The 15,817-nt window shown below is 39.2% G+C and overlaps 1 protein-coding gene and 2 long non-coding RNA genes across 4 annotated transcripts; 1 reads left to right on the top strand and 2 right to left on the bottom strand.

The window, feature by feature from the left end:
* The first annotated feature begins 1,077 nt into the window (after positions 1–1,077).
* Positions 1,078–3,718, top strand: LOC102222047 (N-acetyllactosaminide beta-1,3-N-acetylglucosaminyltransferase 3-like). The gene is made up of 2 exons (XM_023342732.1): positions 1,078–1,124; positions 2,543–3,718. The coding sequence occupies exons 1-2, from the start codon at positions 1,096–1,098 to the stop codon at positions 3,696–3,698; spliced, it is 1,185 nt and encodes a 394-aa protein (XP_023198500.1). The 5' UTR covers positions 1,078–1,095; the 3' UTR covers positions 3,699–3,718.
* A 4,024-nt stretch (positions 3,719–7,742) lies between these two features.
* On the bottom strand, positions 7,743–11,211 carry LOC111610004. 2 transcript variants are annotated; one of them, XR_002753446.1, is made up of 4 exons: positions 9,950–11,211; positions 8,192–8,602; positions 7,907–8,118; positions 7,743–7,835 (listed from the first exon to the last, which is right to left on the bottom strand). It is a non-coding gene; the product is annotated as an uncharacterized LOC111610004 (long non-coding RNA). The 2 variants fall into 2 exon arrangements; XR_002753445.1 differs by having other exon boundaries at positions 8,192–11,211.
* Positions 11,212–11,756: 545 nt separating this feature from the next.
* LOC111610005 lies at positions 11,757–12,655 on the bottom strand. The gene is made up of 2 exons (XR_002753447.1): positions 12,527–12,655; positions 11,757–12,450 (listed from the first exon to the last, which is right to left on the bottom strand). It is a non-coding gene; the product is annotated as an uncharacterized LOC111610005 (long non-coding RNA).
* Between the last annotated feature and the right edge of the window lie 3,162 nt (positions 12,656–15,817).

The following is a 15,817-nucleotide window of genomic DNA, read 5'->3' on the forward strand; positions in this document are numbered from 1 at the left end:
GGTCTGATGGCGTTGCGGTAGCTCCCAGTAGTTCCTCCTTTTCATCCATTATTTATTTATTTTTTCTTTAATGGTCACTTGCGCTGCTTTTTTATTCTCTCACTCTCTCTCTCTTTAATAGTCACTTGCGCTGCTTTTTTCTCTCTCTCTCTCTTTAATAGTCACTTGCGCTGCTTTTCTCTCTCTCTTTAATAGTCACTTGCACTGCTTTGTTTTAGGCTTCAGCACGTCCAGCTACTGTTTTTCGCAGTGAGGCCGCTATTATTATTATTATTTTTTTTATTTTCTTCAGCCTTACTTTTACTGGAGCGATTCATCCAAAAAAAAACACCTAAGACGTCCCTCCGTGTCTTGAATCCAGTCCGGAAAATCCCACTTCTGACACCAGTTGTTAACGGGCCCGCGGATGGATTGTAAGGGTGCAGGATAATAACCACTCCAGGAGGGAATAATGTTATTCCTTCTTTAATGAAGATAACCGAACAGGAGTACAGCTGGGTGGTCTCGGTGCTCTAACGCCGATGCAGACGAACTTTATACGTCCACACCAGAGTCAGCGAGCATCCAACAGAAAAAAACAGTCCCACCCCCAAAACATTCCCCTGGAACACCCACCCACTGCATGCAGAGTTCCGTTAACGAGATAAATGCACAGTAACGCACCTAAACTCAGATCGACCTAGCAAGCATGGAAAATAGTGCTGGCATAAGCAGAAACATACAAGTACTACAGTATGTTTACGTTGATACTTTTTTTTTCCAGGATTAAATCTGATTTATGAAAAGCTTTTGAGCTTTTCATAAATATAAAATATTTAATTGGACTACCTGAGCTCAGGACTTCTCTTGTCAGGCAGCTGCTTTCCAAAACAAAATGTTTAACTCTTCCATTTCTTTAATGACAGCAACAAACAATAAAAAGTTAAGAAATAATTTTGTCCTTCTTCCAGCAGTTTCACAGATTTGTGTGTTTGTGTAACATGCCAAGCCTCTCCGTTACCCTGGATAAAGGGAAGGCGTATCAAATCAAACACCACACTTGTTTCCTGCATAACCTGCACTTGCATTGCCTGTTATCTGACTGAGACCTACTGAATGACTTACAGTTCTACCAAAATGCTCGGGTAATTATTCCTGATTTATTTCATATTATATTTTTAAATTTTCTTCATGTATTTACCAATGTATGTCTGATTTGTTAATAATTATTTTGACTTCATATGAAAAGAAAAGATCAACAAGAGCTGTGGCATTTAAATTATTAAAATCTCTAATTATATTTTTATCATACTGTTCTGATTATGAAAGTAATTTGAATATAGGGTAGCCCTAATAAGTTTTTTTTTTCCAAAAAAATTACTTACCATTGGGGATTCATGGTAATACTTACATATTATTTTCTGTTATGTGTGGGATCAAGAGCAAAGGAGAATTTTAAAAATGTCTTTGATTGCTAAAAAAAGAAGAGGAAATTTAGTTTCTTTTAGAAATGTCTTCCCCATGAGACATTTTTCAATGTAGTTTTTAAACATTGCTTTTGCATTTTAGACAACTACAAATGTTCCAGTAGATTAATTATTTTTTTATTTTTTGTGCAAGTTTTTAAAAGTCAAAAAGCTTGATACAGAGAACAGATAAAAGTCTTCTTCCCCTTTATCTTTCAAGAAACGTTGACTAGTGTCTCTATGTTTTGGCAGTTTGACAAATATTTTGCGTAAGTTTCTGTAAAGGATTTTCTTTCGCAGAAACTGTGGGAGAGAGGAATTTTTTTAAAAATAAAGATAACCAGATGAATGTTGTGTTACCACAACACAACTTAAAAAATTAAAGAACTTTTATGCACATTTTCTACATCTGAAACTTTTTGGGGGTTGTTTTAGCTTAATTATCCTAAACTTCGACTGACATTTTATTTACAATTGAACGTAAGAATCAAAGGGTTCCCTCAGACTTTTTAAAATTTAAGTCGTATGATGCCAAATTTAACTTTTGATCAATCTTTTTTCTTAGTCTTTTTTAAATTAATGTTAATGCAAGTCTTAATTTGTAGGAGGACAAAACTGCTGTGTCTGTTTGTATGATTAACTACACTGACTCTACAATGGTAAATCCTTTCCCAACTTTTGTGACAGTTATCATTTGCAATTAAACTGAAAGAAAGTAAATATGTTTGACAACTATAAAAATCAAAATGAAAACAAAACACCCAAAATTTCATGACTTATTGTGTTCGATGAGGTTCATCTATTGGGCGACAGAAAAGGGCGATAGGTGGTAGGGAAGGTCCAATAATCTTGCTGATGTTTTATTCATAGCTGAAAGTAAGAACCCAAGAGTTCAGTGAGACTTTTTTTCTACTTAAATAATCTAAGTTTATTTCAAATGCTCAGTTTTGGAGAAGATTTAGAATGGGTTTTTAAATCTCTAAAACCTACACATTTGTTAGGAGTGTGCATATTTTTGAGAGCCAGTGTAAGAAATACGTTGACAATTGCCAGTTCAGCACTATTATTAATGAGATATCTTTTTTTTGGCATTGCAGGTTTTGTAAAAGACTATTTCAGAGAGGAGTCTTTGAAGTAACCTCTGTGATGGTGGGAACTTTTCTACTGGTCACTTTGTTTTACTATTCTGATCATTTCTCCACCTCAGACCACAAATTTCAAATTGATATCGGAAACTATGAGCATCACATGCTGTCCTCAGTCAGAGAATCCCCCAAAATTGACCCCTCACCAAAATGTGAAAGAAATATATCTGTTGAACAGCTCCCGAACTTCATCTCACTTCCTACTAACATTAAAGACCTCCTCTACTACCGTCACTGCCGACATTTTCCCATGCTGCTTGACATCCCCAACAAGTGTGGTGGAACCAATGCATCATCTGACGTCTTCCTTCTACTGGTCATCAAAAGTTCTGCCGTGAACTATGACCGCAGAGAAGTGCTGCGCAAGACTTGGGCCAAGGAGAGACTGTCTAACGGCGTGTGGATCCGAAGGATCTTCATCTCAGGAACGATGGGCACGGGTCATGAGACGAAGAGACTAAACCAACTCCTCAAGCTGGAGCAAAGCAAGTACAACGACATAATCCAGTGGGATTTCAAGGACACGTTTTACAACCTCACGTTGAAACAAATGCTCTTTTTGGAGTGGATGGAGAGAAACTGCCCACGTGCCAACTTCCTGTTCAACGGTGACGATGATGTCTTTGCCAACACAGACAACATGGTTCTGTATCTCCAAAACTTTGAACGCAAAGGTGGAAGGAAGCACCTGTTTGCAGGCCATCTGATCTACAACGTGGGACCCATCCGTTCTCCACAGAGTAAATACTATGTTCCAGAGCAGCTCTATGAGTCCAAGTTATACCCTGCTTACTGTGGTGGTGGGGGATTCCTTTTGTCTGGCTACACAGCTTCGGTCATTTACGCCAATTCACACTCCATCCCCATTCTTCCGATTGACGACGTTTACATGGGGATGTGTCTGGCTCAGGCAGGGTTAAAACCGGAGCATCATCTTGGCGTGAGAACAGCTGGACTGCATGTTCCTGGCAAGAATGTTGATGAGCTTGATCCTTGTTTCTTTAAAGAAATGCTTCTTGTGCACAGAATGCTGTCAGGAGAGATGTATACTCTGTGGCACAGAATTCATGATCCAGACCTTCGGTGTCCCCCTCTCAATTCCAGATAGTAAACTGGATGTTTTCTTGTTTTTTTCCCAGTAGTTTCTGCTCTAGAGCCAGGCAGATTCTGTTCTAGATCCAGATCAGCTGGTTCCGGCAGGGATTTTTCAGTTATAGATCCTATTCTTCGATTACTGTAACTAAATTTCTCTAGACAGGGAGTTTGATTTTCCACTTGCTTTAGTCACTGATACATTTGAATGTACAACCAATTTTTAAAGTTTCTTCATAACATATGGGTTTTCAGTTATGGCTTGCAGAAATAAAACTGGCTCAAACTTAGAGATGGTGGGGATATACATATAATTTATTCGATAAATATTATTAAATATTGTCATTATGGAGACAAATCATTCTTCTGTGGTGAGCATAATGTGAGTATGTCAAGCAGAGTTTTCTTTCATGTACATGATGTAAAGGATGTTGTATGAATTTTAAAGTTCTTAATAAAACAAGCTTATGGGTCTGGTGTCTCATAAAATTCATCCAAAGCATCTAAAAAAATTTTATATAACTGAAGAAAAAATCCAGCCAAAGCTGAGGGTAATATTCCATTTCACAAGAAATATAAAAATGTCTAGCAAGAGTTTGAAATGTTAAAAAGGAAAGCCTCATGCAAAAAAAAGCAAAGATTTAGTTCTGCCAAACACCAACTACACCAGATTAGAATCGAGAAAAAAAAAAACAATTCAGTTTGATTTTTTTTTTTTTACAACATTTTAAAAGGATATTGCCTCTACTGTGGACCTTTTAGTATTACAGTATCAAAAACAATAAAGACGCTGGTTGTAGACCAGAAACTGCAGCCTCGCAGCCTATTGCCTATAACATCTGGTTTCAAAACCATATTGCTAATATCAAATAAGATGCCTTACAGTCAATGACTCTTTTTAATAAAAAAGCTGGACTTAGATCAGATAACATCGCTCCCAAGCCAATTGCCCATAACCACAGATCCCCAAACCAGACTGCTATTCTCAGGTTAGCTGCCTTTATTCCTTTACCTATTTTAATAAAGAAACTGATCGCAGTCCAGATGCTGTTGGCCCCATAACCTCGAGTCCTAAATTAGGTCCTTTACAATCCTTGACTGTTTTACAAAAGATATCTGCAGAGGGAGAAACTACACATCAGGTTACATGCAAAGTCCAGAATTTTGGATTTATTTACAAGAATTTGATTATGTATAGATGGCGGCACAAATGTTTGTCTCCCTTTCTTAAATGGGAGATCAGTTTACAATCTTGTAGCAAATCACAAACAGTTGTGCTCCAGAAATCACAACTTTCTAACATCACACAGATTGGGCTGACCACCTGTGGAATCGAAGTCAATGGTCACCTGTAGCGTTACCATTTGGCTAAAGCAGCGTGAAAACTGTGTGAATTCACCAAAAATAACATTCTGGTTCAATGGTTCAAGTATGAGGTTGTGTCTGGGCAGATTGAGACTAGTCATTCCAAAGAGATTATATTATTGTGTCTAACCAGCCTAAAATAAATCTGCATATTCCTTATAAACAAGCTAAATTGTTTCTCCATTTTCTCAGCTGCTAATATTAAAGCTATAATCTTGGCTGTTGTTAAAATAGTAGCGACTAGTGCTGCTATGATCATGTGGAACTAAATGGTGATGATGATGATTATTATTATTATTAGAATTATTAATCCTTTGTTTAACAAGAAAATCTCGAGACTGATTGTCTCATTTACAAGAGAGATCAGTTACATACATCAACAACAAATACAAGGGCTAGCTTGCAAAAAGGCTAATTCTTATATGTGACATAAACACATCTGTCAGTCTGTTTTAAGCTGCCATTTTAGTCACTGTAATACATTAATGTTTCACTTTCTCTTCTGCTCTTCATTGTGAACTGGTTGTTTGAATACATCCCATTTCTTGTTTTTATTGGAGTGAACTCATTCTTTTATCTGTTGTTTTTTACAGAAAATGTTTATTTCTTGATCATTCTAAAGCAGGTGTGTAAAAAAAAAATCTCCAGATCTTGAGGACTGCTGCTTTGCAAAACATTTCTATAATTTCCAGATAACTTGAGAGTGCCCCAACTTAACAAGTTTGAGCTGTGATTGCACTATAATTTGGCACTCATTAATTGTTGAGTTGATACTAGATTAAGTGCCAAACTAATCCTTGTTGCACAAGAGTCCTAAAGACATTTTTCTACCCTGTCTGTCTTTAGAGGCTATGGAGCGACTGGATGATATTACTTTCATGTCTGTACTGGACATTTTATACGCGCATGCTTCTCTTAAATGTAGCTGAATATTGTTTATCGTGGAGCTTAAAGATTTATGACAGGCTTAAAAGTTTTGCACATCATTGCACAGGATACAACAGCCTTGGCCTTCATCATTGACATGTTTTTATCTATATGGTCATATGTGGATGTCTTCTTTGTTATTTGTTGGCCTACATAAATCGAAACACCACCCGGGATATTCTGTTCATTGTGAGAACTTACTTTTACTTTCAGTGCCTAAAGTCTGAACTGAACTTGGAAAGAAATCTCTTTTCAGCTTTCTGCTCATAGAACCAGAAGGAATCATTTACCTGTAAATGTTTTAATTGAGGTATCTTTTTACAGTTTTATTTATGATGGTGGTAACTTTTTTTTTTCTGTTTTGCTGTGAATGTTTTATAAATTTTGTGTGCTGCTGCCTGTCTTGGCAAGGACTCTCTTGTAAAAGAGATTTTAAATCTCAATGGGATTTTCCTGGTGAAATAATTGTTAATAACAACAATTATACTCAGGCGAGAGGACTCGCTCCTGTCAGACTGCCCCACGGCAGCTGTGGCAACAATGTGTCTTACCACCATGAGCTTGTGAATCTGTGCATGATTGAACGAATGACTTAATGTAGCGTGACACACTTTGAGATCCTCTGGTCTTGATAAAGCACTATACAAATACTGGCCTTATTATACTAGGTCATTTTCAAGTACGGCTTCACCCAGTGCGTCATCTTTAGTGAGAAAAATATCCCTGCATGTCGTTGATAGGAATGTTGATAGACATAACCGTCGCTTTTATAAGGAAAAGTTCCCTTTAGGGGGTTTAACAAGATCTCTCCATATCACTGTATTTCTTGTTGAGGTAAATGCCATCTTGTGAACACTTGCCAGTCACCAAGGCTTTGCATGAAGAAGTTAACACTTAAATAATTTGTTTGGTAGCATTTTGGGTTTCCAGTATAAATCCAACAGTGTGACAGACAACATAAAAAAAAAAACTCCAAGATGCCTAGATCCAAAAAGAGAGAGAAAGCTTTGCTAAACCAACTGCTGGATGGATAGGCTACATTCACACTGCAGCCTGAAGTGGCCCAATTCTGATTTTATGTCAAATTGGATTTTTTTGCCGTGGCCGTTCACACTTCCAAATGCGACTTGCATGTGTTCTGCAGTGTGAACGACAAACGACCTGAAAGTGCGCAGGAGAGAGTGCAATAAGGTCAGCATTCTCTGTGTTTTGCCAACCTCCATAAAAAGAAGAAGTGCTCAGTGTTTGCGGAAGTAAACATGGATGCTAATGGTGGAGCATAGCTTACAATTTTGAAGTTGTTGTCTGACCAGAGCAGCATATTAACAACTTTATCCTCATTATCGTCCGCCATGGATGTTGTTTTTCTTCCCGCTTGCGCGTAACAGGACGCAGAATAGTGACATTTGTCGAGTATCAGTGAGGTCCAGGTCGGATGAATGCGAATGATCCATATCAGATATCCAAGTGGCCTGCGTCGTATTAAAAAAAAAATCCGATCTGTGTTGTTCAGTGTGTCATGAAAAGATCAGATACAGGTCGCATTACGTCAAGAAAACCTGAATTGGGTCACTTCAGGCTGCAGTGTGAATGCAGCCTAAGAGTACGTTAAGTTTACAACAATCACAACCCACTGTTTCAATAGCAACTGGGAAATGTCGTACAGTTGACATTTCCCACTTGTCCCAGTTGAGACAACTGTCCTAGGGTGTCATGTTTTGGTTTACTCGATTAACCCACATGCGCAGAACACACTAGAGAGACCAAAGTAAGTTCAGTGATTTATTATAAACACGGTGCAAAATGTGAAAAACATCCAGGATGTGACACTCGGGAGGGCGGAACCGGACCAATGATCTTCCTGAAGAGGAACACAGAAGTGAGAACAGAGTGACGGGAGGGAAACGGAAGTTCAGCGGTTCGAGGCCTTACTTGCTGGTGGAAAAAGCGGAGCTGAGAGGGATAGGCAGCACGGTGGATCAGGGGTTGGAGCAGAGAGGACGGGCGACTGCGGCGTTGGAGGGCGGACAGGTGAGACAGGCTCTTCGGGAAACAAGGAGGATCAGGTCGTGTGGTCTCGATGATTCTTCCGGCCACTGGGAATCCAGACGGACAGAATGCCCGCAGTTCCGCGGCAACGAAACCTGAGGCAAGGCCACAAGAGCAGAATTTTAGAACAGAGCAGGTGGTCTGAGGTCAGCAATAAACTGGATCTACCATTTACGAGTTAACACTCTAGCACTAGAGTGTTGACGATGTCCTCCTGAAATACTCCTCCCAAAAAGGTAAGTGGCAGCAGGTGTGCCGGTAGGATCCGCCGACCACGCCCACTACGATGTTCCTGAACGCCCCCTGGTGGAGAAGGCCGCAGGAACCTCATCCAGTCCTCCGGAGATCCGCAACATAGGGGACAATGATGTACAACTGTTTTCTCAATAACCTTAGATAGGAAAGGAAGATTAGATATAGATACAGTATGTGAGCCATTATGGTATCTTGACTGAGAGAATGTCACTTGAATTAAGAAACTTTCCATTCGATGTCATCTGTTTTTCCTGGAAAGGGGCGTGTTTTGCAGCCATTTAAGTGAATATCCATCGTCTTTAAGCCGATCATATTCATCAGGTCCTATGTAAGAACAGTTTAAATGAAATCACTCAATGGAACTTTCACAAAGCCTTTTTCTGTATTATTAAACAGCACCACTTGTTGATTGCTGTGTAATTTAATCAATAGTTATTACACAAAAAAATGCACAGTGTCTTGATAAGAAGATGTTGGGTTTATTCCAAGCCCCTTTGAGCAGATTTAAAAAAAAAAAAAAATTCTTCCATATTTTTCCATCCATCCACAAATCCTTTTTCTACATTTGCTTAATTCATGCAGAGTGTTACATGGACGTGGACCACAGGTTCAGATTTATTTAATAAGAACACTGATAAAGGTACCAAAAAAAAACCCCCTTCTACAACAACAATCTTAAACCTGGGGAATTAAATGTCATTGATCCGATCCTGCAAATCCTGTGCAACTGATCATGTTTGGTGCTTGATTGGCTTGACAATCAAGCACCAAACATGCATGAATAGCGCTATGAGTACTCTTCTCCCACCCCCCAGCCAATCAAAATGCAGAACGTTACCTGTGATCTCGGAGCAGAAATGCTCTATGATTCATAGGTTGCGTGCTTTGTGCTAGGTTCTGCCCAAAGCACGCAACCTAGTCTGCCTATTCTTAGCAGAAAGCAGGGAGAACATACTCAACACACAGGGATGACGACTCCCCATTGAATGGACCTAAAAGTTGCAGGAAGTTAGATATTTTTATCTGCCGTTTCCCCCTTTTAACAGCACCCTGGTCAACTAAAAACCACCCCTGCTTTTTTTTTTTTTTTTTGTTCAATAAAACACTGGCTGATGCTTTCTGAAACCTCGCAGCCTACCAGAGGCCCCCCCGCACCCCCACCTCTTTTTCCAGATGATGTTCATCTTTTTACAACCAAGGCGTACACATCCTCTGATCGAGGACATGCACCATGTCGCTAAATTAATCAACTCAAACTGGTTTGACAGGAAATCTACCGTGCTTAATTTACTTTAACGTCTCACCACAGTGAGATTCAGTCAATAAGTCTGAAGTTGTTCTCTAAAAACTAAAATACCAGAGGAAGGATTTCAACCTGGGGTTGATACTATGAAGAATTAAGACGGTTTCTGATGTGTCAACCAGATTTAAGGATGTATAGCTTAATTTACAAAGCAAACTGTAATTAAATAGCTTTCTATCCGACACTTTTTCAATGCACAAAAAATTATACTCTAATTCATTAGTAAAGTTAGAAATGGAAGCAGGAGTTTGCAGGAGACAGCAGAAAACCTCTAAACAGAGGGCTGAGTCCAGGCAGAATTTGAAACCAGAACCTTCTTGTTGTAAATAAACAGTGCCCAACACTTTAGTACTGTGATGCTAGCTTACCTTGTCATCAGGTACTAAAAAATAGTTCAGATTTATGTAGAGCTTTTTAAATCAACCATAATCTGGTTCAAATTCACTTATCTTCAGTGTCGTAATGATCTGTTCCAGTTGCTTCCTCTAGGGGTCGCCCTTGCCTCCTTCCTCTCTATCCCCAGCATCCTTCTCTCTCACACCACCCGTTCTTCCCTCCCTTCATAGCCCGTCTCAGTCCTCTTTCTCTTTTCCTTCTCCCTCTCAGCTCCACAATCAACATCCTCTCTCCAGTATATTCGTTATTAATCCTCTTTCTAATTTTATCTCCATTTCGCACGCTTCCTGGGAAAACCTAAACATTCCAATATTCTTGTTCTTACGGGCTCTTGGAGTTCTGAATGAATCAGGCTTGTGGTTTCATGTCACACCCACAAACTTCAACGAGACATTGAAGTTATTAGAGTTGCTGTGTGACATTGCGCCCCCCTGAGTCCATAAATGTCTCTACCAGATTTGCACATTTAAAAGTTCTCCCTCATTCTTCTCAGTAAATTTGATTACATTCAGTCAGATTTGATGAAGAGTGAACTTCATTTTTGAATTTGTTATGTGATCTATGCATGTTATGTATTTTTGTCACAACAGACCTGAGTCTGAGTCTTTTGAAGCTCAACTTGTCTTCCCAAATGCCCAAATGTAACTTCTCTGTCCTGTTCTGTTTTAATGAGAAGGTGTTGTGTTGGTTTTCTGCCACACGCAGCATTTTGCATGTACACCATGAAATCACTTGACCGGAGCGCACGTGGTTTGTAGCAAACTGTAGACAAGACTTCTTACATCTTTCTTTCCGCAAGGGTTTTCTTCTTGCCACTCTTCCATAAAAGTCAGATTAGTGGAGTGCAGCACTAACCAACTCCCCCAGAGAAACCACAATATTTTGTAGCAAGCTACGCCGCACAGAACTGTATTTACCCTTTAATAAAACGACACATTTTACCAGCATGGAGCCTTATCACCTCTTACTGGCCTTTTAAAAAGAAAGTACGGAACAAATTTAGAAAAACATGCAGCACAGCTATTGTGAAATGACACGCCTGTTGTATTTTAGATTTGAGGCGTGCGACTGCGAAATGACTAAACTGAGAGCGTGCTTATATTATCCTATGTGCCACCTTTTATAGAGTCAGGGTTAGACAGATGGCTTTAAAACCATGAGTGATGACGTGCCGAGCCAGTTAAGTCAGAATGTAATAGCCTGTAATAGAATGTTGGATGAAGGCCTTGGAGACTAGACAAAACCTGGGTTCAGTGTCATTTCGAGAACCTGCAACAAAAATGCTTAGAAAAACTGCTTTCAGCTCAGTTATTTATTTATTTTTTGTAGGTAAAATCCACTACTAATTTTGTATGTGATCAGCATGAAGTATATAAGTAAACATGGCAGTAGAGCATCAAGCTGCAGTGCAAGAGATGGAATTCAGCTGCAAGCTGCGGCTGAAGTGCAAGTAGCTTTTCTTAAAGCAGCTAGCGTGTGCTACGTAGGACTTTATTTGCATCACTGACGCTAATGTGGTAACGCAAGTACTTGGTTCCTGATGATATGGTGCAATTTGGGCACTTCCCAAAACCTAAATTACAATACATCTTCTCTTAGTGCAATAATTTGCTTACTGAAACAAAGCTCAGATCCCGTAGCAAGATGGGTGAAATTTTACTGCAGCTGCATTTATAAGCATCAAGAGTAATTGCAGGAAATGCAAGACAGTCTGATAAGTGTGGTCTGTGAAAAGTCATAAGACGGTTGGAAGAAAGGCTGGAGCTTGCAGAAATTGCATGCGCTTGCTGATCATTCACTTTTATTACAGGAATTTGATGCATCTTGACTTTTTATATGTGCACACTGAAATGAAAAAGATCAGCAGAAATACCATGTGGCTCAGGGAGGCACTGGGCGCTTCTCTTCTCACTATAAGTTACTTTAGCTGTAGGCACACATGCAACCACGCCTCTGCAAAACAACAACAACAACAACAAAAAAGAACAAAAAGAAACAACTATAACAACATTTAAAAAAAAAAAAAAAATCCTTTCTATTTGTTGCCTTTGATGTTACAGAGACACAATCACACAGCAGTAATTTACAGTGCATTTCTATTTTACTCTCTTTTGGGCCTCTTCCAAAACCTAGTTGCTCTGCTGTAAGTTTATAAATGAGAGAATTTCACAAAATAAATGCATGCAAGTCAGATGAACTTTGCGAAAAAAAATTCAACTTATTTCTAGGCTGAAAGTGGAAGCCTAGAAATACATCTGTGTCATCAAACAACTAGTCATGCTGGCAGTTCTTCAACGCTTTTCCACGCAGCGTTGCGGCCATTCTGTCTGTGCAGTAACCTCTGTCTGTTGAGAAGTGACACCTCACTTGGGGTATTTGACAAACTGACACTCACTGATACAGAGTGTCCAACTCAGCTTGTCAAATACACTAAGTGGGGGGCCTGATCGCCAGAGGAAACCGAGGACAGGCTCTGCGGAATAAATGAACAAATTACTTTTGTCGTCACAGATAAAATACACCATCAAACGCCAAGGTCAGATGCATACCTTGTTTTTGTTTCTCCATCCCTGTGCTGATAATGCGCAGGAGACCTTAGATGTCAACCTGTCACCTGCCTGTGCAGGGTTTGATGAGTTGGAGAGCAGCGGCGGCAGCCGTCTTGCCTCTGAAGAGCGCTTTTGCAGTGATGACACTGAGCACAAGATAGTTCGTTTGACCACTGAGCTTCAACGCAGCAAAGAGGAAGTCAAAACAAGGAAGATAACTGCAAAGCTAGCGCTCAGGAAATATGTGGAAATAAAGTGTCAACATGTCACAGTTGTGAAATGCTTCTGAATGCTTTAAGGGCTCAGAGTTTTTTTTTTCTTTTTTGAAACAGTAGTTTGTAGTAGGTTCAGTCACCGTTTGGCGCCTATTTTGCATCGTTTGTTGTGCTAGTGTGACAATGAATGCAGTGGCTGCTAGTGGAAGGTTTTTGCTGCTCTTTCGTGTTAACTTGAAGTGTAAATGATGTTTAATTGAGTTGGTACTGTCACTTTCTGCTGCTTGGTGTTTTAGTCTGTCAGGAGCATTAAACTGAGAAAGCATCGTTCGCATTGGCATACTCTTTCACATCAATTTTTTTTTTTTTTCCAGCAACTAAAACACTCTAAGCGCAATACTGTGAAACTTCCTCATATCACTCTGGGCCAGCACACAGTGAGTCACTTATAAGACTTCCCTTTGCAGCTACACCCCTACTGTAATACACACACAGCAAGTGAAGTGCTACTGAATATGCTGTAAAGCGAAGGGTCAGAGTAACCGAGGCCACAGGACAGATTATTCCTGATTGGGATGTTCCCAAACAGGCTGCAGGGAAAAGACCTCCAAAGAGAATTTAATTATTATCTCATGATGGGAACCACGTTGCTCAAGTCAGTGAATGCATCTTGAACATCTTTCAAATTGAGCTAAGCTATGTTTTCAGCATCTTTCTCTAGACTTTTGGCTGCTTTTTCGCCATATTTTAGTGTCTGAGCAGCTTCAGATTAATGTGCGTCTGTTAAGCCGCCAAATTTCAAACTACAGTTGAAAACAAAAGTTTACATACACCTCATAAAAAGACACATAAACATTTTTTGTCTCACTGTCTGAACTAAAATTAGACCCAACATTTCTTGTTTTAGCTTAGTTAAAATCACCAAATTTAGTTATATTTGTTAAATGTCAGAAAACTCAGCGGGAACATGTTTCAGAGATTTTCTCGCGACTTTCTTCAAATTCGTAAGTAATTTTTCTGTATTTAAACTATCTTGTTTAACAATGTGGAAAAGCTTAGATGATTATGTTATGGCTTTGGAAATCTCTGATAGGCTAACTGTCACTTTTGAGTTAATTGGACACACCTATGGATGTATTTTAAATCCTCACTCAGAAAACAAAGTTTCTTTTTTGACACAGTTAGAATGCCCCCCAAAATTAGCCAAGATATCTGGAAGAGAATAGATGATCTCCACAAGTCTGGATCATCGTTGGGAACAACTTTCGGATACGTTACGGTCCTGCTACTCAGGAAGAAACCTTTACTTTAATAGAAACTTTAAAAATTCAGACAGATAAGTCGTGGGTAGATCTGAAGAGACGTGTGTGAGCGAGAAGGCTTATAAACCCGACTTGGTTACTCCAGTTCTATTAGGGGAAATGGACCAGAACTCCTGCAAAGTATCATGAGAGGTTTGTGAAAAGAAACCCACAACGTTTGACCCAAGTCATAGAATTATGTCCTGACGCTGACCAAATGCTAATAAACTTCTGAATATCTTCTGAACAAAAAATGTTCTTGCTGACTTTGCTGGCATTTAGCAAAGAGAAATCATTTTTGATAAATATAACTGACCTAAGACAAGAAATTGGCCTGATTATGCTGTACGTAAATATCTCGTTTCGACTGTATCATGAATCCATTCGCTCTCTTCTGTTTATCTGAGATCAGAGGCAACAGGCCTGGCAGTGACCCTCCACCACCCTCCAGCCCGTCCTGAGGGATCCCAAAGGGTTCCCAGGTCAGAGTCCCTCCAGTGTAATCTGGATTACAGACGGACGTTTCCAGAAAACCTCCTAAACCAAATCACCCTGAAGGCGCCCCAACAAAATGTCTGAAAACTTTGACTAACGTTGTCTGTCACATCAAATCCCAATACAATACACTGAAGTTTGTGGCTTGGTGACGAAAGGTTAAACAATTTACAGGTTCTCTGAATACTTTTCACTTCACCATTAAACATTACCATGAATGCTGGTTTGGACCTGAACTGTGCAGAACGTTAAAAAAAAAAAAAAGAGAGAGAGAAAAGTTTTTGAACACAACAAAGCATTGAACTATGTCAGCAGAATAAAAAACCCGAAGACGTGTACATCCTAATATGATGCTAGCTGATATGACTGATAGCGTGGCTAGAGCAGAAGAAGAGGCAAAAGTATTCCAGCAGTTATTACTTTGTCATTGTGGTTAAGTGCAGCATGTAGATCACTGATAAAGTAGAAGAAGTTAGCTTCAGACTAAACTCTAGAAAGGGTCTGAGTATGAGATTAAAACACAAAACTAGTGCTACTTGCAAATAACAAACGCAAAGCAAAAAAAAAAAGGTGAAGCAAACTAACAGACACTCATTCTACTTAAAACACTTCTAACTCTGTTAACTTGGTTCAGACAATGCATCTTATGTTAAAGCGGCAGTTTAGAGTGTTAAACGTTTCAACACTCCTTTTGAGCCACTTCTACCACAGACATAGGGGAAGTTCAAGAGAAAAAAAACAGCATCTCTCTTTAGTGTTCAGTTGTTCAATTTCCTATTACAAAAAGAAAAAAAAAACAGAGAAAATTGTTAGGTAAAACATTTATAATAGCATTACAGAACATTTAGTGTAAGTTTTTCTCTCTGTTTTTTTTTTTAAATCATTATTATTGTACTTGCTTTTATGCCTTTCTCTGACAAAGTTTTAAATGTTGGCACCCAGGCATGCATGCAGTAGCTCTTGGCTCTGGAAGCATGCGCTTAAAACAAAACAAACAGAAAAAATCGGAAGACTTTCCGCAATCTGCACTTTTCTTTAAAGGTTTAAACTGTACCAACAGAGAGTTTCTTATTTACCTCGCCTGCCACTCACTGAGTTTGTTGTACATTTGAGTTTTGAGTCTGAACCTGACTGTTTCTAATGGGATCATTGTCACAATGCTGTGTGTGACATTTGTGGGGGAAAAAAATAGACTGGGAGGTTTTTATTTTTTCTTTTTTTTTTCCCGACTGAGTTGTTTGCAGAAATATAGTTTGCAATAAGTTGATGCACAAGTCACA

Source organism: Xiphophorus maculatus, chromosome 11, assembly GCF_002775205.1.
Source record: "Xiphophorus maculatus strain JP 163 A chromosome 11, X_maculatus-5.0-male, whole genome shotgun sequence".
NCBI lineage: Eukaryota > Metazoa > Chordata > Actinopteri > Cyprinodontiformes > Poeciliidae > Xiphophorus > Xiphophorus maculatus.

Coding starts and splice junctions, on each gene's coding strand:
- LOC102222047 (XM_023342732.1), top strand. CDS start 1,096: ATGACTTACAGTTCTACCAAAATGCTCGG. Junction 1,125..2,542: donor AGTTCTACCAAAATGCTCGG/GTAATTATTCCT, acceptor TTGGCATTGCAG/GTTTTGTAAAAGACTATTTC.